Source organism: Dermacentor variabilis, chromosome 10, assembly GCF_050947875.1.
Source record: "Dermacentor variabilis isolate Ectoservices chromosome 10, ASM5094787v1, whole genome shotgun sequence".
NCBI lineage: Eukaryota > Metazoa > Arthropoda > Arachnida > Ixodida > Ixodidae > Dermacentor > Dermacentor variabilis.
This window is the reverse complement of record NC_134577.1, coordinates 47,978,277-48,001,829: the sequence shown is the minus strand read 5'-3', so window position 1 is coordinate 48,001,829 and position 23,553 is coordinate 47,978,277. Positions and strand designations below refer to the sequence as shown.

Here is a 23,553-nt window from a genome sequence, read left to right as displayed (position 1 = left end):
CATGTGTTTTTTTTTTTATATTGGTCATGGGACTGATGACAGCGCACAGGCTAATAACCTACGGATTCTTTCAGAAGCATGATGAGAAACAGTTATACAAAAAGTAGAGACTACATTAGTGGTTGCAGCCACGGCTTTGTTTTGTTACGTTGAAACGAACCACTCGCTGCCTTTTATTTCCAGTGAACTTGACCTCCGACAGCAGATAACTCCGAAAAAAGGTGTATCTGCCAAGACTAGCTCTAATAAAAATAAGTGGAACAGCCGTTTAGTAAATCTGAGATAGAACCACTTTTACCTGCTTGCTCCAAGACAATGAGCAGCCTTCAAAAATTTATATTTAGTTATTACCACTTAAAACAATATAGCTGAAAAAATACGTTCCTTTGCACAGGCCTCGCTCAAAACGATAGAACTTTACAAGCCCACTTTCTTGATGCTTGTCTGGCCTGCAAGAACTATGTACGCGCCATACAAAAGCGTCGGCTTTCTTAAGCCAGATCTGATTTCGTCGTTTCGTCATAGTGGTTCTCTGGCCATGGGAAGTTCCACCCATATTTCCCACATTTTACTCCTTATGCCTTCAACTTTCTGAACAGTTGAACATTATTTTGATGCGACCTGTCGCAGGTTCTTGAGGAGGCCCTGAAGACCACCACGGACTTCAAGGTCCTGGTCGGCTACTTGAACGCTCTTGGCAAGGTCGCCAAGCCCGAAGTGCTGCCCTTGCTTGTGAGCTACCTTAACGGCACCGCCGAGAACCTGTACCAGCTGGTGGAGGAAGGAGAGGAATACTACGAAACTGTCTACTTTGTCAAGAAGGCTGTCCTCCTTGCCCTCAGTCACGTTGTGGAGTACTTCCCTAAGGAGGTCAGTGTATGAAACAAGTACAAGTGTCAGGTTGATAACTAAAATATTGGACGCCGCGTTCCATCTCTGTCACATTACAGTGCAATGCACAAAACATCTTCAAAATCTCTTGCATCTATGAAATTGTTCCTTGTAACGGCAAATGTGAACACAAATGTTGCCGGTTTTCGACTGCCCTAAACAAGCTCAGCTATTCTGCAGCTGTAGCGGATTTTTAGGAAGAACTTCACTGTTAGGAAAGTGCGAAGAGACAAATACGACAAGATGGACGCAGGATAAGCGCTTGGTCAGTTGTTCTTTCGTGTCTTTCCCTTCGTGCTTTGAGCCATTTTGAGGAATAACTCCCACAGGGCACTACGATTGTGAAATTCCTGCAGCTCGGCCAATAATGCCGATGCCAGTGTTGCGAAAGATACCGAGATTGTTGCCTAAATTGTTACCTCGCTGAGCACTCGCTCATGCAGAGGAAGTTTAGTTGAATCATGCCTTCGTACTAGATCGATTAAAACCTGTGACTGAATCACGGCAGTGCGGGATAGAAAGTCTGGCGAATTATTTGCCGCGATCAGAATCGGTTGAGCGACCGCTCCGGTCATCCATAAGCACGACATTCAACGCTTGCCTAACACGGTGCTCAGGTGAGCCCCCTGGTCCGTACTGTCCTGCTCAACGTCAGTGAACCAGTTGACGTGAGGACCCTGGCCTTCGACGTCTGGCTCAAGTCCGTGCCCACCAAGTGGGACCTGCAGCAGGTGTCCCTCGTCGTCAAGCTTGACCGTAGTCTGGAGCTCAAGAGCTACGTGTACACCGCCCTCAAGTCCGTCCTCAAGGACAAGCACCCGGCCAACCACGTTCTGTAAGAACCCTGTCGCATTCGCATTCGACTTCACGCTTGCACCTTGTATGGGGGGGGGGGGGGGGTGTTGGAGGAAGGCGAATAACAGGGGACAGAGAGGCTAAACAAAGACACTAAATTTGCGTGCACACGATGCAGTAGTCATGACCTAAGCTGTGGTTTTCACGAACTTAGATTGCAATTGTCCAGGACATGTCATGCTTATTTAAAGGTATTAACAACGCCAGTGCACCCGCACGGTAGCGGCGCAGTGGCTATGACTGCGCTGCTGAGCTACAGGTGGCGGGTTCGATCCGGGAAGAAAAGGCCGCATTTTGATAGGGACAGATTGAAAGGACACTCCTGGTCCCTAAATTTTGGTACACGTTAAAGAACTCCAGGTGGTCAAAATTAACCCGGAGTCTCCTACTATGACGCGCCCCACAATCAGATCGTGGTCTTAGCATGTTAAACTCCAGAATTTAATTTTTTTTAACGACGCTAGTTCACTGCAGTCGCACGGTTCGTCAGCCGCAGTTATCAATGGAAGGAAGACAACGCTGGTAACGACCAACAGTAACGTAGGTAGTCTTCACGATTCTCATATTCTCATCATCCTCTCTAACGGCTGCTTTCATGTTAATGTTTCGAATCGTCTTGAAACAGCGATGGCAATGACTCTTCAGTGGCTTTCTTGACCTGGGTGATAAGTGTAAACGAAGACTTGGGAAACTTTAGTTAACTATATCCAACTTATCACGCGACAGTAGGGGTCGTTTTATTTGTGTAGCAAGCAATATCTCTTAGTCTCAGTCACATTTTAATATAGCATCTAGAAAACTTCGTCTTGAAGTCAATAGTTTTGTTTTAACGGTGTGACGCAGGCGTTAATTGCGCGTATAAGCCCTTGTTCTGCAGTCATGCATTATACATTAGAACCCGACATTCCTGCGCCAAATTGCTCCGTTGCTGCTTGTGAAATTAACAGAGCGCGAGCCAATCTCGAGACGCCGCACTCCGGTGTGAGTAAGTCATCAATGATGCTGGCAACGCACAATGCAGTGTTTCGCATTAAAACAAGTTTACGAAGGTTTCCGGGCTTTACAGGCCGTCACCTGTGAAGAGCCGTATACGAACAAGCGAGTTTTTCGCGATAGTCCCACAGTTATACAACACTGTTTGCTCATCGCTACAACCGAGACGAAAGTAACGCGCTCGTCAAACGTGCGCCTATAAGTGCGGTCCTCTCCTACGCAGTGCTAGCCGTGTCCGTGGAGTCTTCGTGCACTACGAGGCTCTGAACGTTGGTCCCCGCTACTCCACGTACGCCAAGAAGACCTACTACGACGGTAAGTTTGCATTTATGACACATAATGGCATCGAAGCACCTGGAACGGGCGCCATAATCGTGCAATAGGGAGGGGGGTGGGGGGTGGAGGCGATACCGCCCGGCGTAGTCGTGCTCAGTTCGAAACATGCGTCTAAATTCGCTTGTCAAGACCCCGAGTCCAAACGTCGATTGAGAGACTCCGTGAGAGACGGCTACTTTCCAGTACCATGAATTTACTCGCATGCCAGAGCCCTATAATTATCGGTGGGAATGACTGAGTCCTAGATGGGGTACCTTTTAAGGCAGTATCTAGCAGGAAAAAATGACGTTTTCGCAAGTGAACCGCTGGAAGGCCATAAGAACAAGAAACTATGACATCGCTACCTTTGCAGACTATGCGGATGTGCTAGAAATCAATATACTAAAAACATCATCGTAAGGGTCATAATGACAAAACGAATCAGTATTTTTTGAAGAAACATAATATATGATTTCATGAAGCAAATAGGAGCGGGATCTTCAAGTACCCTGTCAACCTATGAAATAATGTACAAGCATTGCTAGAAATTGAGTAAAAGCTATAACAGTGACCAAAGACTACTATAAACAGCGCTGCAAGAAATAGGCGCGATAAATGCTATTGCCATCACTTTCGCTTCTCTCCTGCCATGTTGTTAATTAACCATTTCTGATCCGAATTTTTTTCAACAAAGATAAAATTTTATATTACGTGTATTCGGGCAACAAAAATAAGGGGGAAATAAACAAGAAAATCCCGCTGGAGTTTTTGGCAACGAATCGAAGGTTGTCGTGAACTGCCAACTCAAGGTGCTAGCAGCATGTGGTAATTCTTCATACTTCTCAATTCACGAGCATAATGGAGTGCCTCATAATCAGATCGTGGTTTTAACACGTAAAACCCCATAAATTTTTTAACTATCGTAATGGTGGGAAAATGTGGCCACAGATTATTTGAAGACAATTTTTGTGCCACCAGAGGCAGATGGTACGGATCAGGCAGGAGGTTTTAAAGGCGCAGCAAAAAGTCCTAATCCAGAGTAATGCCGCGCGCATGGCCGTTTATTAGGTATAAGGAAAAGCCGTATTTATCTGCGGCACAAAGTCGACAAAATTATGCAATTAGCATTGCTGGCACATTTCTGAGAGCAATTTTGTTGTTCGTTTGTCCCGATGGCGGTTGTTTCCGGCAAAACTTTATGCACCACTGGCCCAGAAAAGGTTAGGCGTGATCAAAACAAAATCATTGCGTTCTCTCTGCGTAAAAGCACGCCGGGCAAAGCAGGTGGGCAATCAAAAGTCAAGATGACCGAGTCATGAAGCCTCGTTCCTGCTTTCTTTTTCGCAGTCGCCAGGAACCTCGGATTTGAGTCCGTCGTGAAGCACGTGGCCAACAACATCTCCTACTTCCCCACTTATCTCCACGCCGGATTGAAGTACAACCTCGGACCCTACGTCAAGACCCTGCTCGAGGTAGGACTCACACACATTGAAGTCACAGAGGAAATGCTAAAGGATCCTAATGAAACTGCGCTAACGTTCACCATATGCAGGCGTGTGAGTAACTGAAATCACAGACCTTCTATCGAGGAAATGCTCCGAAGCACAAAACGCGGAAAGTGTATTTCCTACTGCCACTGGCAGAGAAACCTTTTTTCTTTCTTTTTGGAAGTAAAATTAGAAAGATATGTAGTCACCCTGTAATGGTGGCGGCTGCTCCTTTGCATAGCAGAAACAACAATATAAAAAAATATGCGTATTAAGAAAATGAAAAGAATCCACATCATAGGGCCAGAAATGCGCAGCAAGCGCACTGTCCTATACACCCTCTAACATATAAATATAAAAGGCAAAGGCAAGTCGCACCACAATGAGTTTGCAAACAGTCAAAAACATTCACAAGCGGCCGTGATGTAGACTGTGATGAGCACATAAAAAGATGAGAATACGCAGAATATAGCTGAGTACAGCACGTAATGTACAATTGCTAATACAAATAACAGAAGCAAGTTGTAATTATATAATGTGTCTATTCAGTGCGATATCTAGTACTTTTCAAGAATGTCTGTGTCCTCGAAAAAATGTTCGAGTGAGTTCAATGCTTTTCACTGTGCTATTTTCGATGACCATAGGCCCAGCGATTTCGCGAGTTAGAAAGGTCGGGGAGGATCAATGGAGTGAAGCTCTTGTTCCAGCTGCCGTCATTGCGTCGCGTATATAGGGCATTCTAGGAGTATATGGCGAAAATCCTCGTCGTTGCCACAGGCGCAAGCCGGGGAAGAAGCCCGTTTTATGGGACATGAAAAATGTTAGGTGCTGCTGTTCCAACGCGCAGTCGATATATTAGTGTCTCGGCACTTTACGAAATGTCTACATCGAGCTTGTATTTCGGCTGAGGGTCCTCTACGTGAAGAACCGATTCCTCAGTATTTCTGTTGAACTGATACCTCGTTTATTTAAGAATACATTCCAACGAAAGTTATCACGGTAAACGGTTGAAAAGGTGAACAAATTGCGCGTCAGGAAATGAAATATTTCCGCCATTTCGCAGTGCGTGCGCGAAGGTACTCGAGGTGTTTTCCTCTCCTGCACGTGCTCTTCAAAACTACTGGCAGATAGGTTAACTATTATTTTCTAAAAATGTACACTGGTGTCCTACGTGCATGAGTTCAAGACTTACGAGGTTTCTCAAATTTTTACCTGGGATCCAAAAACAACGACGTTCTCGACAGCGTCCACTTTAATTTAACCTGTTCCTCTGTATATGCAAAGCACGGGCAGTTAATTCCCACAACTCTGTGCGACAATCCTAAAAAGGGCCCTACTTCTTAAATATGCTTGCTGATGAAGAAAACACAAGGACGGAGCGCGATAAAACGTCCGCTCAAATTTTGGTCGTTGAAGAAAATTCGTGTAGAACTCATTACGATGACAGTGCGTGCGAACGGCCAAAACGCGTCATGTGGAAGGCGCGTGCTGCAGCCGAGTTCCTCTCTAGCGCTTTCCTACAGACACGCGGCGCCAACACCATGAAGTCCGCACATGCGCAGCGGTACATGCGCAGTCACTTCAACTTGGCGTCAAAGAGATTCACTGTAGAGCGGCACATACCCAATGGCACATACCCAACTTGCCGTCAAAGAAGGCTCTCCGAAAAGCGGGTACATACCTGGTAACACGCACCCACGCGAAAGGTCTAAACATTTTTTTTACTCCAACATCTCCGGGATCGGCCCACACTTTTTTGGCGGGATAGGTGGGTCTAGCTAGGGAGCCGGAACGAAAACTGCAGGGTGTGCCAAGAATGCTATTTGCATTGACATTTCGGCGCGTGAAGAGCTACACCTGTGGTATCATTGTGTTTTATCATTCAGTTCCGTTGGAAGCACTCGCACTTGTATCAAATGTGGCCTCTTCTGTGACACAGCATTTTTTTTGCCATATTCCAGGGCAAGCTCCTGCTGAAGGGTGGTGAGAAGTTCCTTAACGAGGTCTTCTCTACCGAGGGCACGACCACGTTCCTGAGACGTGTCACCGAGGCCTTCACCAGGAAAGTCAAGTCCCCCTACAACACGACTCCCTACGAAACCAGCACCAAGTATTCCGTTGTCAAGGAGGTAAGAGACACGGCGAGCGTCTTGTCCAAGTCGCTCGTATAATAAGGCAAAGGGTCGGCGGCTTTTTAGACCACATTAGTGTGCACGCTAAGAGCCTTGAACGTTAGCCGCTGAAACGTGCTTTAGATTTGCACGCGGCGCTGCCGTTCTACTACGAAGGTACGCTCTTCAAGAAAGCAACACTACACTCTCACAGTAAGATGCGCTTGCAGTTTAGTGAAGATATCTGACTTATATAAGTTACGTTCGACGACAGCTGTCGCCTGACAGCAATCTGCGGATGGAACAGAACCCGTAACTGTTGCTCGCGTTAAACTAGCGCTTACCGAATTACACGACTGCTTTTGGATGCCGCTTGCGGTACTGCTCCCGAAGACCAAGGCCCGTGAGCTGTACAGCCGACAACCGGTCGTCCCTCATGTCGCCCACTTGAAGTGGCGCGTGAGCACGTTTGCTGGGCCACGTTAGCTTGCTCAGGGAGGGCGCTCCATCACTGGCGCGGGTCGCGTCGCGTTGAGAAAGACCAGGACTAGCACACTATTGAGACAACGGAGGACGCAGCTGAGCTGTCACTGCTAGCGCTTCCATCGCCGTATTTTAAGGTGTCGGCTTGAGCCTCCTTGCGTCCTTCGAGGCTGCATTCACGCGTCTCGACGCGATCTCGGCACATCGCGCTCTCTTTACTTCTGTTAGAAGCAACTAACTTGGGTTCACGTTTGTAGATTTTTCTATTCTAAAATGACATGACCTCAGACATCATTTCTTCGACTTTAACATTCTTTAGTAGCGTGACCTGCACTGCGTGTGTTCTGCTTTGTTCTTTGACCTTTGTCAGCTCGCTCGCTCTTTCCTCCCCTTCTTGCTATCTTCCATTTCTACCTTTCTGTCTCCTCCTTCCTAAAGAGTAGGCAGGCGTTGTGCCCCTTCCGGTGGCAGTTGCCAGCCTGCTCCTTACTTTCCCTTTCTTGCCAAGCGTATATGTGTTTTCAAATAAACAAATAATAAATTACGATTGTGCCTGCTCCCACCTCGTAACACAGCTATCGTTGTAAAAATGAAAGAATCGGCTCTGATTACTCGAGCGACGATCATTCACGAGCGCCAGCAGCTGATTCTCAACAATGTTATTTTTCAGCTGAACCTGAAGACTCGCAAGGTGGAGTCCCCCAAGGCCGTGCTGTTCGCCAAGTTCCTCGGTGGAGACGCTGTGCTGCCCCTGGACAAGGAGCTGTTTGAGCAACTCAAGAACGAATGTAAGAGGCCTAGCAGCGAACGTTTAGAAACTCGCGGGCAGGATAAAGAATGCGGATATGACTAAATGTTAAAGCAGTGTCCTAAATGGCTAGGTGTCAATCTAATGAGGCGAATTAAGCCAATCCGTCACCGAAGGCATCGAATAGAATCGGTTGCGATACTCCACAAATGGCAATGAAAACAGGACGCGATAACGCGAAGCGAACATTACCGCTCCTTCCACAATGCTTTACAATTCCGCTGAAAACAGCAAACACTTACTCGTCATCCTCGAACATTTTCTTTTTATGTCTGCTACCCCGTGGCTGAGTCGCACAGCCGATGCCTAGGTAGCTGCAGCCACCAAGATATATTTTTCTCATTGAGTACGCGTGCCGCATACCGCATGCAAAAACAACACCACGCCGTAAAACAATGGCTTTTGCGAGACGACTGAAGAGGTAATGCGTCTGTTGCACAGGTGCGACTGAGCAAAAGTAGTATGAGACGATTAAACCCGTGAACTAAGACTTGCTCACGGGCCACACATGCTGGCAGCGTATGAAGCTAGGCCCCCTTGAATATCGCAAACCTCCCCGCAGCCCCCGACCCAGACGACCCTACCTCTTTAACGAATCGCGTGCACGACACGTATAGCCACACGCAAATCAGTAGGGGTTCTGCGTCAACTGTAACCAACACCCGTTCCGCTTGCCGCTCTTGCAGTGGTGGAGCTCGCCCAAAAGGCCTCATCGACTGGCCCGCTGACCACGCATCTCGTGCGCGTGCTGCTGCCCAAGAAGGTCGCCCACGTCGAGCCTACCGTCGTCGGTCTGCCCGTGGTTCAGACCGTCCTGCACCCGATCGTTGTGTCCCTGAAGCTCAAGGACGTCTCCCTGCAGGTCGACAGTACAGTCGACTCTCTCCTGCCCGTCACCCTCAACGTCACCGGAACCGTGCAGCCCCTGTAAGTGGCCAGTCGGTGGTTCAGTTGCCTTTATTTTTTTTTTTTCAGTTTCCCTGTGCCGCGACAGGATGCTAATGCTGCCGACATTGTTTGTCAAAGCCGGTGCATTCGGGGCGCGTAGTCCCTTCAACAGTTTCACGCAATCGTGTTCGAGTTAGGTGATTCTTAGGAGGGAAGAATCGATTTAGAAGTAAACGCGAAGCGTATACCGTCGCAAACAATAACTTTATGCCTCGCACAAAAGGTATACACGTTAGGAACCTTATGCTGACGCTATTTACGGAGACGCAGATTAATAATACTGTTCACCAAATCAATGCGCAGCCCAGACAGAAAAAAAAGTTTTTCTTGGCAATGCATTTGCGTGACAGATGAAAAGCGAGCTCGCGAAAAAATCAAATCACACAGGGGAACAAATGTAGCGAATTTCAAGCTATAGCGAACACACCACGCGAACTTCTGCGCGCACGACTCAGCAGCAGGGTGTTGAATACGTACTTACGCATCCGTTAATACAGGTGGTAAACTTTCGAGGCCCAAACAAAAATAGCTTTCGTTCAATACGAAAAAGCATTAAGTATAGCATAGAACAAAGTGAGCATCAGCTTAACACGTGTATTAAGATTTAAGCACAGTACCCGATGTGTACACGCTGTAGATCACGAGCACCACACCAACTGCACACCTAGCACATACTGAAGTTCAGCCGTACCAAGTTCCAGGTCACATTAACAAATTATAGCTAACACACGTAGTAGTAGACTAGGCCAACGCCAAGTTTCTGTGGCCGAAATAGTCTCTCTATGGGTGCGCGAGTTTTTCTTTTTTCATAATGAAACGGGCCTCATGGCATATCAGAAGCGTGAGCAGGGGTAGGAAGCCATGACTCTAAGCCGCATATAGTCGCACCAATCCGAGCGTACCCACCACTTCCTTTTTCTTTTCTTGACCACAGCGTCCTGAGCGTCAAGCAGCACCGAGTGTTCGTGCCCGCCGAGCTGACCGAGGAGTCACCCAGCGTTGTCCACACCAGCGTCAAGCACCTGCACTTCAAGACTCACCTCTCCCTGGGCTTCAACAAGTACGAGAAGAAGGTCAAGGTCACCGTCAAGCCGACCTTCGGCCCCGCCCTGCTCAGCGCCGTCAGCACGGAGCACGTCGTGGAGACTCCCAGCCCGTTCCTCCTGCTCGAGAAGCACGCCGTCGACCCCAAGAAGGTCATGGACACCATCGTGAAGCCCTTCGTGGTGCGTGTACACTCTAGCCAATCACACAACCGGAAACTCATTTCGCTAGCAAATTTACAATCTCTGCAGCGTCGCGTGGCCTAGAGGTCTGCTTAACAACGTCAATAATTTGTGTCGAAATTGTCGCGGTCGTGGCCCGCAAGACAGCACGGCACCGGTGAAACGCTATGCACAGCTGTTGGTAAGTGGAAGTCGTGAACGAAATCACGCGTATCTATAACGGCTCAGCTCACCTCTTCGCCTACGCGCACTGTAGAGAGCGTCCTTGCAAGGAAGCACTTCAATCTGAAGGAAGTTCGCAGCTTAGTAACGGAGGTCGGTGGTAGGTGTTACCGTGTCTGCTGTCGGATGATTGCGCACGGGAACGCCTGAGCACAACTGCTCACGCACAGAGTGACATGGTAGCTTTGCAAAGAAGGAAAGTATGATACCTACGTACAAGGGAACTAAGAGGTGAGACCCTATGCACCGGATAAAATTGAGAAAAAGAAAAAAATCAGTGGCGATTTAGCGGTAAATGTGAGAAAATGCCATAAGATTACGTGGCGCCGATTGGAAGTCCCGGGTCCATGATTTAAACTGCGTTCACCACATTGCAAAGTGTTTTTGGGGAGCTCACTCGACCCACGTCCTGATTCTTCCAGAAGCGAAGTGCTACTGGCGGTGGTCCAGAGCAGACCACCGTCAGTTCCATTTATGTGTGTATATATATGCACTGTGGACATCTGGAGAGGACATAGTAGACCACAGCAGCTTTGCGGTCACTTTCGCAGTACCACCGCGTCTACGAGACCAAGGTCGTGAACCTGGAGGTTGACGCCGTCAGCCACGGTCCGTTCGCTCCTCTGCCGCTGTACGGAAGTCTGTATCACTTGTCTTCCGAGCGCATGCCGAAGCTCCTCCAGTACCTGTCTCACCAAGCAAGCAAGCAACACCTGCTTAGGATCAACGTCAAGCCTTACGAGAAGGACCCCGTCAGCGAGGTGAGTCACGTACGCCTAACAGGTGTGCGATCAACCAGTTTGGAGAAAGGCAGGCAACAAGGAATGCGAGACCAGTACATCGGCCCCACCGCGCACGTACAGGATGACGCGGCTGAGCGCGCGTGCCGATGACGTGGGAAAAAATTAGCACTTCCAAATGCTGTGCCAACTTAATATAAACAAGACCATATCGGTTACTGCAAGTAAACAGCTACGTGCGCGTTTCTTCATCGAAGACACGCTAATGTCTATTGGAAAGTGTCTTATTTTCATTACGACTGCGTGTGAAGCGTGGAAAGAGATAGTGATAAATGGGGGTCTTTTGATGTATGTGTGAGTAAAGAAGATGGGACTTGTTTGCACCAGATACCCTCATAGGAATCGTCTACAGGTTGGAGATTTCGGTTTTGGTACCAAATGAAGCCAGATGCAACGAAGCAGCAAAATCGCTTAACCTGAGTTTGCTGGTGCACTTAGAATTAGGTGCGCATTAAAGAACCCCAGGTGTTCAGAGTTATTCAGGAGTTCCCCACTACAGCGTGACTCGTAATCAGGTTGTGATCTTGGCACGTAAAACCGCAGGATATAATTTTCGTTTAAAGTTTGATCTATTGAGAGCCCTTAAAAACAAGCCCACCTGCAACCGCCATTCCCTGCACGTTGCTGGCCTCTAGGTTTACCGGAGGTGGTTTACTCAACTGCGTAGTAACCGCCAGGTTTCCGTATTGTAACCGGCTTTGCTAAGCATCCATGCTTCGACTTACAATACAGTGGGTGGCCACCTTCAAGTACGAGAACAACCTGGACTACCTGATGAAGACCACTCTGAAGAAGGTCTACACCGCGGCCAGGACCACCACCTACGACGAGAACCAGGAGACGCCCTACGATTACATGCTCTCCGAGCACGTTACACCTAGACCCACGACCTACGCGGCCTACGAAGAAGAAGACAGGTGGGTGCACTTAGTAAAATCATAGTTGATATTCTAATCACGTAAACAAATACATACCAATGGCAAAAAAAAGGAGACACGAACCGGCAACTGCCACCGAAATATAGCAAATCAGGCCTGCGGAAACCCGCAGGGACGTGGAATCTGCTTCGTGCTACTATCAAGTGGATGGAAAGTTTTCTTTTCGAGAAATTTCCGCAACCCAGCGAATTTCTCCGGGACTAATTTGTCACCTTCAGTGTGCCTGCACGTTAAGGCCACTATACAGCCGCGTCCCATACACCATTTGACATTGACCAGAGGAAGCCTAAAAGCAGTGAAGAAGAAACTAGGAATAGGCAAGAATCAGATGTGTGCGTTAAGAGACAAAGCCGGCAATATCGTTACTAATATGGATGAGATAGTTAAAGTGGCTGAGGAGTTCTATAGAGATTTATACAGTACCAGTAACACCCACGACGATAAGGTGAGAGAGAATCATGTAGAGGAACTTGAAATCCCACAAGTAACGCCGGAAGAGGTAAAGAACGCCTTGGGAGCTATGCAAAGGGGGAAGTCAGCTGGGGAGGATCAGGTAACAGCAGATTTGTCGAAGGATGGTGGGAACACTGTCCTAGGAAGATTGACCGCCCTATATACACAATGCCTCATGACCTCGAACGTACCGGAATCTTGGAAGAACGCTAACATAATCCTAATCCATAAGAAAGGGGACGCCAAAGACTTGAAAAATTATAGACCGATCAGCTTACTGTCCGTTGCCTACAAAGTATTTACTAAGGTAATCGCAAATAGAATCAGGAATACCTTAGACTTCTGTCAACCAAAGGACCAGGCAGGATTCCGTAAAGGCTACTCAACAATAGACCATATTCACACTATCAATCAGGTGATAGAGAAATGTGCGGAATATAACCAACCCTTATATATTGCCTTCATTGATTACGAAAAAGCGTTTGATTCAGTCGAAACCTCAGCAGTCATGAAGGCATTACGGAATCAGGGTGTAGATGAGCCATATGTAAAGATACTGGAAGATATCTATAGCGGCTCCACAGCCACCGTAGTCCTCCACAAAGAAAGCAACAAAATCCCAATAAAGAAAGGCGCCAGACAGGGAGATACGATCTCTCCAATGCTATTCACAGCATGTTTACAGGAGGTATTCAGAGACCTGGAGAGGGAATAATTGGGCATAAAAGTTGATGGAGAATACCTTAGCAACTTGCGATTCGCTGATGATATTGCCTTGCTTAGTAACTCAGGAGACCAATTGCAATGCGTGCTCACTGACCTGGAGAGGCAAAGCAGAAGGGTGGGTCTGAAAATTAATCTGCAGAAAACTAAAGTAATGTTTAACAGTCTCGGAAGAGAACAGCAGTTTACGATAGGTAGCGAGGCACTGCAAGTGGTAAGGGAATACATCTACTTAGGGCAGGTAGTGACCACGGATCCGGATCATGAGACTGAAATAACCAGAAGAATAAGAATGTGCTGGGGTGCGTTTGGCAGGCATTCTCAAATCATGAACAGCAGGTTGCCACTAACCCTCAAGAGGAAAGTGTATAACAGCTGTGTGTTACCAGTACTCACGTATGGGGCACAAACCTGGAGGCTTACGAAAAGGCTTCTGCTGAAATCGAGGACGACGCAACGAGCTATGGAAAGAAGAATGATGGTTGTAACGTTAAGGGATAAGAAAAGAGCAGATTGGGTGAGGGAACAAACGCGGGTAAATGACATCTTAGTTGAAATCAAGAAAAAGAAATGGGGGGGGGGGGCATGGGCCGGACATGTAATAAGGAGGGAAGATAACCGATGGTCATTAAGGATTACGGACTGGATTCCAAGGGAAGGGAAGCGTAGCAGGGGGCGGCAGAAAGTTAGGTGGGCGGATGACATTAAGACGTTTGCAGGGACAACATGGCCACAATTAGTACATGACCGGGGTAGTTGGAGAAGTATGGGAGAGGCCTTTGCCCTGCAGTGGGCGTAACTAGGCTGATGATGATGATGATGACACCATCGACTACACCATACCGTTTCTTGCGCTCTCTGGCCATCCCTGGTCATTGCGCCATAAAAATAAATAAATAAATAAATACTTTGAGGGAGCTTTTAACATATATTGCTACTTTTCTGGAATCTCGTCGAGAGCAGTTATGAATACTATCCCGAGTACCCGTACCTGCTGAACAAGACCCTTGTGAAGCACGTGCTCAACGTCACCCTGGAAGGCAAGCTGGAAGGCGCCGTCAAGCAGCTGACCAAGCTGGACCTCGCCTACCACCACTCGCTCAACAAGACCCTCAAGCACTACTACGTCGACGTCAAGACCCTCACCAAGCCCCTGGTGAGTCTTCCTTCACAACAGTCACTATAGAAAATATTCCGACGTTCGGCGAGCTTTTCTTTTTTGTTGACTTCAATACACGTCCCGTCGGGATGCAGCAGAATTTCATGCGTGGTTCTTGCAAGGGTTTGCTCCAGACTTGCGTACCACTCAGCAAAGCGGCGCTGCGGTATAGTTTGAAAGCCCTTGACGACACCAATTGAAGTGTGAAGCCCAGCTTCGCATAGCAAGCTAGCTCAGTGTGCGCTGCTGCGTTTATTCGTGTATTCAGTGAATTTTACGCGAGAAATCTGGGAATACTTGGTGCCGCTTTAAGCGCTTTCGACAACTCAGCAACAATGGGGCAAGCTCACCTCGCAGGAAGAGCAGAGGTAACGTAGCTGTGATGATTTTGGGAAAGTAATGAAGTCGGAGAAAGGATATCGCACTACGTTCGCATACCTTTACTCCCATGTGTCTAAGTACTTTGTAGAGAATTCATACATTCGTGATATACTAAATGTTTCAAAAAAGATTTTATGCTTCCGTTCTTTGGTTTCATCATAAGAACTACACCTTCCAGCAAAATAATATGAGCAGCAGCTGGCGAATACTTTTATGGAACAATAGTGACGATATACTTTATATGGTATTGTTTGTGGAGCCCTGCACTTCGCAAGACCAAAGCTAGCCTAGGACCGTACGCATGAAAATACAGTCATTTGCGGATGACTATCCAGAGCGAAAGACCTATCAATAAAACAAATAGGGGCCATGCTTTATCGGCAGAGCATATATGGTGAGGAGCACTGGACATGAGTGCTCGAGCTTTTCAAGGCAAATTGAATATGATGTACTGTCGATGAGAACCAATATAATGCGGAACGTAAATTGCGTTCCCATAGCATCATGAAAAAGTGCAAATAGCGCTCGTTTCAGATTAATCACGGAGGGACGTCTCCAGCCTCGCGTGATAGTGCTTGCGTTAGGGTGAAGGCTGAAGAGATGCCACGAGAAAGATTGTAAATAAGGAAAACTAGTTGTTGAAGTAAAATAACGAGGACTGAAACTCGTAGTTAGGGTGTATCCATTCACGAAACATTACTCCTTTTTCTGACAAGCTGGAGCGTACTTCTGGCTGAATTGCTTCACAGTACAACGCAGCAAGGATTAAATCATCTTGCTGCGCACAAGAAACTTAGACACTCGGTTTCTTTCTTTCTTTCTTTTTTTTGCCACTCCAGGTGTCTCTCTTCCTGAACGTGTCGAGCCCCGTTCCCCCGAGCCCCTTCTGGTACGTGCCTTCCTACTTGGGCAACGACCTCATGAACGCCACCCTGTACCTCACCTACGGCGACGAGCCGGAGCCTTTCGTTGTCACCGTAAGTCCACTTCAGCAAAAGCGCGAAAACTTTGTTTGAAACCTGCCTCGTTTTTTGCGCCTGACGTCGCGAAAAAGTATCCATCTCGTGCACTAGTTTCACATGAGTGGTTGTCTTTAGATACGCGAACATGTGCACATATAAAGAAAGGGTATCGCGATATGGGCCTGCTGAGTTCTTCCACGCCAAGCAAGGGTTCGCCTTTCCTCGTAAACGCTCACTGGCAACCGGGTGTGGACGCTCATCACAGCCACACGGGAAGTTCGGGCAGGCGCATCGAAATCTGTGATGCGACTTCATGAGCGCCCTTTCTCGAACCATTAAAATAAATAACTAATATATCGCACAAAAAAAATTTGCTGTGACCAAGGATACAATTAACCGGGACATATCTGGAGCTTAGGACGGCCAGAGTGTGAAGTCTTGCTGTCCCATCTACATCTTCGGCGCACCAGGAGAGCAGCTCAGAAACTCCGCTGCACGTTCATTCGAAATCGCTGATAGCTGCAGCCTGCACAGTTTTTAGACAGCCCGCGCAAGCGAATTCCTAAGCGCACCATGCACTCGTGAACTTGCTTATCGGAACGAAACGAGTGACACGAGGCAACGTGCCGTTCGCAGTACAACGCCACCAAGACCGAGGAGCAGCTCCTGGGCCTGCATGCATACGACGCCACTCCGCTGCTGCACTGGTTCGTGCCCCAGTGTCTGGCCGACCAGCACGCCGGTCACACCGTCAGCTACGCCTGCAGCCTGGCCACCGTCTTCGACGCTCACCTCAACCAGCAGGTTGTCGCCTTCAAGGTGCCCGCGCAGGTATGAATCTCGAAAATAATCCACACCTGCCCTGTGCGGTGCACTGAGCCCGATGACTTTCAGTGAGCCTACTATATAGTGCTGGGTGCTGCGTGAGCTGATGAAAACTTTCTGTGAAGTGCGGCGATAAGTCCTGTGGCTGCTTCCGCGCTCATAACGTCAGTGCAAAAGCCAGGTCCACCACGAATTGAAGCTGGTGCCTCTTGCTCAGAGGCTCCGAGCCTCCGGAATGATCAAGGGAGAACTGCGTGCTGCCAAACAGCATTGCTGCAAAGAAGCGACGCTTCCCCGTTAGTGAAGTTTCGTCGCGCACATGCCATCTTTGTTGATACTTACATAAACTGAGCAGCTTTTCAGGTTATTTGTGAATCTTTCGACTGGTGTTCTAAACAAGTATAGCAAGTCACAAACTGTCCGAGCGAGAAAGGTTCGTGACATCGCATTGTTTCCAACCGCTACAGGTCAGCCCCAAGGTGAAGAACCTGGCGCTTAAGGTCCTCTCGTTCCTCAAGTTCAAGCTGTTCCCGTACGCCAGCTTCTACGTCCTTCCGTTCGTCCAGAAGGAAGAGTACGAGGTCGTGTTCAGGCTAAACAAGACTGACGTGAACCCGTACGTGAGCGTAGGTTACGGCGAACTGGTGCTGCCCGGCGAAAAGGTTGTCCTCAACGACCTCAAGCTGTCGAAGTACTCTGTTCCCAACCTGCTACTGTCCGTCTACGACCGCCTCAAGCACGGACTCTTCAAGAGCTACCCGCACCGTGAGTGGAACATCTTTCTATCAAAAGTCGAAAACGGTCGCGTATTGAAAAGTGCGACGGCGCCACAGGGCATGCAAAGGCAATGGAACGTAATCGACGAAATTGCTAAAAAAAACCATTCATCGGGTTATACGTTAGCCAAGGAACGAGAGAGAATAATTTAAGGATACACGAGAACGAGATGTGCAAGCAGCATCTTACCGCACTCTGTAGAAATTTTTTTATTCAACGAAAAGCTGAAGTCCAGGAAACAACAAAAAATAGTGAAGAAAATATATTTATGAAGCGCTTCGTTACTGGCAGCAAGTTAAAACCGAAGGCCTACTTAAAGAGAAAAAAATCAGTCAATGTATCTAAGACAGTTTAGTAATGGATACTCCGGCGTCACGTAAAACTTAGTTCGCAAGTACAAAGCAGACCTTGAACTATAACAGCACAGTAACCGCCAGCCAATCGTGATAGCGAAGGCGGCAGCCGAATGTCAGGCGGTCTGTACCAACTAAAGTTGTTCCGTTATTGCGGCCTCCTAAGCGCAAAGAGGGCACTAACGGAAACTAAATATGACATAGGTTAGCACAGCAACAGTTAAACCGAGTCAGAACTTTAGACGGATGTGCAAACTTGCTTATTTGGGCTCGCAGATGGTACATCGTGTCCGACATTCCTGTGAATCTCAGGAGCTTCCGAACAAAGTCACCTTTCTTATTTCGAGGATGGCCACAAAATATTTGTTCTTTCAACTACCGGCAGACGGTGGGAAAATCAAAATTGTGTTGCCACACGGGAGCGTAGTGGCTACGATAAGGCCGTTTGATCCCTACGCGTGAGCCCTTCAGTGGGTGGCCTCGAAGTAAACATTTCTACCTCATGCTCTTCGCAGAGCCTTGCAGCGTGGGCAAGCACTGGGTCCGCACCTACGACAACGTGAGCTTCCCGCTCGAGGTTAGGCCTCACTGCAAGTACCTCGTCACCAGCGACTGCAGCGCCAAGCACGACTTCGCCGTCGTTGCTCTGCCTCTTGACCTCGCCGTCGGAACCAAGGTGACAAATCTACTCAGTTTCCATTAGTGCACAACGTCGCCTGGGCAAGTTTTGTGAGACATTAACAGATCCATGCAAAGATTTTAAAGCGATAGCTTTCTTTGGCAGAAGGTCAAGCCATATTTTTTTCATGACAGGAGGAAACGTTCTTCTGAGCGCCTAACGATGGCTGTCTAGAGAAGGGTAGAAAGTCGGACTTGTTGATATCACATACTACAAACGAAATACAAAAATATAGTGACAGACGGAGTGCTTGTGTCGTGCCCTACGTACCTATGTCCCACTTTCTTGCGCTTAACTTGAAGTATGCTTATTTAAGTTGGGCAATGGGGGCAGCGAGACTGTCCCACTATGGGCCAGATGTGGTTACTTCCACTTACATGCCTAATTCTGATCAAGGCAGGAGCGTCGAGTTAAATACTTTGCCAAGGAGTGGTGTCAACGCATCTTTAACAACCGAGGTGCACGCTCTTTAAGAGGCCACCAAGACTGAAATGCTGTTGAACCGACAACGATAGGCTAAAAGGTTTCATTGGCGTAAGTTTCGCGCGGGACTCTTCTCGACAGTTTCGGCTTAACTTGAAAAGCAACGCGGAAATAAATGCACAGATCCATTTCCCAGACCTGTAATGACAAAAAATATCATTAATGGTTCCTTACCAATTGTCCCTTTGCGTTCATTCTGTTTAGTGTCGCTGCGCTCATGCTTTTTGCGTGTGTCTCTTTGTGCAGTACCTCTACCACTCACGCACTAATTTTTCGCGATAACCAAGAACCAATTAGTCCCTCAAGACGTTCCACTAATGTTTCTCCTCAAGTTAGCACCATGTACGGAGACCTCGATTTGATTAGCTCAGTATAGTATATATAGTATATAGTATAGTATAGTATAGTATAGTACAGTATAGTATAGTATAGTAAGTACAGTATAGTGCTTTTCTGAGACCCCCTTGCTCGTATGGTTGGCCATTCGCAGAAGCTCATCGTCCAGCTGGGTCCGACCGTGGTGGAGCTTCCGCCGCCCGATCTGTACAAGGCCGAAGTCCTACTGACGGTCAACGGCACCTACTACGTTGCCAACACCACCCAGGACGTCGTACTGCCTTACAAGTGGGACCGCAAACTGTTCGTCACCGTGTACCCGACCAGCGGACCTCACGACCCGCCCGTTGTCGAGCTCACCACCTCGCTCAAGACCTTCAAGCTGCTGTTCGACGGCGTCAACTTCTTCGTTTGGGTGAGACTCTTTTCCAGGTTCTCTCGCAGCCGTGATTTGGAGAACTGTCTTCAAGATCGATGCTGTTACTGTGCTCAGATACATCGAAGTCCGTGCGTACTACTAAGTCTGGTGCGGCTGCAAATACTGCTTCCACTACTACTACTACTACTACTACTACTATTACTACTACTACTACTACTACTACTACTACTACTGCTACTACTACTACTAACTAGTACCACAAACAATAATGTGGACGTCTACCATAATTTGCATTTCAATGCCGCACGGGTAAATACAGCGCCAAATGCTTTGTGGTTGAATAGGTATGGAGTCAACTTAAAATGGGCGTCTACAGTGTGCGAGGATCAATCGACGGAAACAAATGCAGAAGATAAATAAACACGCTTTTTGCAAAGTGTGCGGTCCTTAATAACCATTTAATTACGATAAATTGTAATGATTCTGTATCGCCAATAATGATTCCTCAGTGTTCTATTTTCCGCAAAAGGGACAGAATAAAGGTCGCAAGTACACCTTCAAGAAGAAATCTGTCTTCGAAGGACGAGCGCACTTTAATTCTGTAAGAAGTAGACGAATTACCCAGAAACTAATGTAAACAACTGTGCTCATTTCGCTTCGCCAACTTTCGCGTGCCAGTTGCGAGTTAGGCCAGTGATAGCGGTGGTTGTTCCTCATTTGAAACTATTCCGATGGCACAATCCTTCGGAGTAACAAAAGTAATTAGTACATGCAAGCATATGTAAAGACGTGAACTTACCATATTTATTATGCAAGACCGACTAGTCCGAAAGTCAGGCCTCCTGATAAGTAAACACAAATGGATGCACTCTTACGGCGCGCTCAGAAACACTGCAAAGACTAAAGCGGTTTCGTTGTTCCATCCCTGTAGGTGAACCCGCTGTACCAGGGAAAGACCTGCGGTCTCTGCAGTAACTACGACAATGAGCCGTACCACGAGTTCGTCACTCCCGAGAACTACCTCGTGTCCAACTATTCCGAGTTCGTGGCTAGCTATGGTTTCGGCCTTCCCCAGTGCAAGGAGCCCCTGGTTCCCGTCTACCCTCTCCACTACCTCGACGAACTGAAGAAGCCCGTGGGATACGAGGCCGGCTACCCGTCACACCCCGAGTACCCCAGCCACTCGAAGTACCCATCCCACCACAAGTATCCGAGCCACAAGGAGTACCCTACCCACCACAAGTACCCCAGCCACGAAGAGTACCCAACCCACCACAAGTACCCCAGCCACGAAGAGTACCCAACCCATCACAAGTACCCCAGCCACGAAGAGTACCCAACCCACCACAAGTACCCCAGCCACGAAGAGTACCCAACCCACCACAAGTACCCCAGCCACGAAGAGTACCCAACCCACCACAAGTACCCTACGCACAAGAAGTACCCAACTCACAAGTACCCGACCCACCACGAGTACCCGACCCACCACAAGTACCCGACCCACCACAAGTACCCGTCCCACCACGAGTACCCTCCCAGCCGCGAACACTACCCGTACAGCCCGAGCCTCCAGCGCGAAGGTTAGCATATTTGTTTTTTAAGACACGGTAATATCACTTCAAAAAATAGGTTTCAGGCGCAACGTGGCGTCGCTATGTTCATCTACAAGCCCAAACTTGATTCTTGCGTGTATTGCACTTGTTTTGGAAAATAAACTCAAACTCGGTTTGACAGAGAACAAGTTTTTGACGAATCGTCGCTTTTGATGCTGTCGATGTGGTATCACATTTGACCACAACATTCATTTAACATTGGCACCACTTTCTTCTGCATCACTTCGTTTTCGCTTACATTTAAGTAGTTTACTACCGAACAGACAAAGGGAGCTCTGGAAAGTCTCCTTTTAGCGTTTCCGCTTCTGCAGGTTCTAGAAGAACTCATTACAGCAGCGTGCCTCGTGCATTAGAAATTTCGCAGGCGAGAAGTGTACGTCGCCGACTAAGTTTGCGGTGCTTACGTGAAGCTTGCCGAGAATAAGAAGGTGTATCCACAGTGCACACCGTATCATTGACGCTGGTGTGGCAAACAGGGAGAAGTTTGACAACTTCCGGTCGTCCTTCTCTCTCGCCCCGTTCCATCCGCAGAGGACAGGTGTTTTGAGAAGCGCACCATCCTGCGCGATCGCAAGCAAGAGATCTGCTACAGCGTGTTCCCGATTTTAACCTGCAAGAGCGACTGCCGCAAGACTAAGGGCAGCTCGCAGTTGACCGTGGGTTTCACTTGCCTGCCCCGCCACAGCGCGCTGGCCAAGGAATGGACCCGCAAGGTTCGCGAGGTCCGCTCTCTGGGCGTCCTTCCGTCGAACTACCTTGTAACGCTGCAGGAGAGGGTGCGCTTCCCCGAAATGTGCGTGCCGCTGGAGGCCGCCTTCTAGCAGTCGGGCGGCTTTAGCATGGCGGCCTGGCACTGTGTCTAATAAAATCGTCAGTCAATTTGTCGCGTCAATGCTGCAGTGTGTGTCCCCAACTCTGGAGGACGAATAACGCGGGCCTCGGAACGGACCTGCCCTTTCAGAGGCGCGTTGGGAGCCTCCCCTCCAGAACCCGGTGGCGTGTGCCGCTCGCAGAAGCCGATCGCGGTTCACGACGATTGACGGAAATTAGCGACGCGGTGGCGTGACAACCTCTCTCTTCAATGCAGACCCCGGAATGAAGGCTCTTGGATGCAATCATCAGCGAGGTGCCTGTGGGAAAGCTACGAAAATTATGCTAAAACTTGAACACTACGACGTGTACTTTCCTGGCTATGCAGTTTTCGATGGTACAGCTGTCTCTTGAAGGCAAGCTTCGAGCTATATAGTAAGTTGCAACCTAAAAAAGAACAAAGGCAAATACACCTTGAAGAGAGCATGAGTACATAGATCAATTAATGAGCGTTCTTCGTCTCATCTCTCTACAAGCACGCGCGCGGGGCTCACTCGCCGGCTCTCTCTGTCGGCACGACGCCCACAGGCAGCTATTAACGCGCGCCGCCGAGACTGCGTGAGCGCACTTCTCTTGACCGTTGTACTGAGTGGAAAAATTGTCGGCAAGAGAGAGGCAGGAGGACAGGGAATACGCTCACTAGGAATTGATAACTTATTGAAACCTACCGCACATGAGCAACAGAAGTACGCACGCGCTGGGAATCATGCACGTGGACCGCGGCCGGGCACTGGACAATTCCGAAAGAAACAGCATGCACGTCACATCGCCGATAAGAGCGTACAAACTAGCGTGAGATCTAGTGTACGTGGAGACGAAACATTGCATATTTATTTTCCCCATTTCCTTTCATCTGTTACGATAACGTAGCTCTTTTCGAGTCAGGTGCATTGAAGGCACACTGATGCACCAGTCAATAAGGTTGTTAATAAGAGCAGTATCCAAAATTTCCCTCTCCAGCGTATCCTTGCTCCTGCTGAGAACCGAAGTTTGCTGAAACGCTAGGCTTCAGCCACGTGCCTTGGTATGTCTTTTGTGCTTTCTCAGAACAGAACATCCGGTTTGCGCGAGCGGCTTTAACTCAATTACTGTCCGCACACGTCTCCATACCTTCTCTCTCTTCCCCTTCTCCCTTCCCCCAGCGCAGGGTAGCCAACCCGACTCTTGATTGGTTAACATTCCTGCCTTCCTTATATTCCCTCTTTCTTTCTCTCTCTCTCTCTCTTCGTACGCGCGCGTAAATGCGTGCCTACTCACGAAGCCTTCAAAAAAGTTGCGTGCTCACCGAGTATCTCGTCAAGACATCGGCCCGTTTGACCGATGTATAACGTCCCGCATGTCAGCGGAACTTTGGTACACAACTTCAGTAGCACAGGCAACAAAAGTTGGAGAGCTTGAAAGGCGCAGTGAACACGAGGTTCACTCAGTTTTTGTGCCCTATCCATTTTAAGTTGTGTGATGTAGCATGAAGATACAGCTTCAC

General features: G+C 48.3%; 1 protein-coding gene across 1 annotated transcript in view; it reads left to right on the top strand.

Annotated features, from left to right (window-relative positions):
• The window catches only part of LOC142560480 (uncharacterized), a 31,936-nt gene extending 10,611 nt beyond the window's left edge, over nucleotides 1-21,325 (top strand). Inside the window, exons 9-25 of the mRNA XM_075672632.1 lie at nucleotides 631-870; nucleotides 1,509-1,726; nucleotides 2,963-3,054; nucleotides 4,402-4,526; nucleotides 6,503-6,670; nucleotides 7,806-7,923; nucleotides 8,630-8,870; nucleotides 9,826-10,117; nucleotides 10,891-11,100; nucleotides 11,872-12,056; nucleotides 14,217-14,409; nucleotides 15,633-15,770; nucleotides 16,392-16,586; nucleotides 17,048-17,345; nucleotides 18,226-18,386; nucleotides 19,363-19,623; nucleotides 20,519-21,325. Coding sequence (XP_075528747.1) covers nucleotides 631-870; nucleotides 1,509-1,726; nucleotides 2,963-3,054; nucleotides 4,402-4,526; nucleotides 6,503-6,670; nucleotides 7,806-7,923; nucleotides 8,630-8,870; nucleotides 9,826-10,117; nucleotides 10,891-11,100; nucleotides 11,872-12,056; nucleotides 14,217-14,409; nucleotides 15,633-15,770; nucleotides 16,392-16,586; nucleotides 17,048-17,345; nucleotides 18,226-18,386; nucleotides 19,363-19,623; nucleotides 20,519-21,172 — 3,789 coding nt within the window. The 3' untranslated portion in view covers nucleotides 21,173-21,325. The remainder of the gene's footprint in view (nucleotides 1-630; nucleotides 871-1,508; nucleotides 1,727-2,962; nucleotides 3,055-4,401; nucleotides 4,527-6,502; nucleotides 6,671-7,805; nucleotides 7,924-8,629; nucleotides 8,871-9,825; nucleotides 10,118-10,890; nucleotides 11,101-11,871; nucleotides 12,057-14,216; nucleotides 14,410-15,632; nucleotides 15,771-16,391; nucleotides 16,587-17,047; nucleotides 17,346-18,225; nucleotides 18,387-19,362; nucleotides 19,624-20,518) is intronic.
• Nucleotides 21,326-23,553: the final 2,228 nt, after the last annotated feature.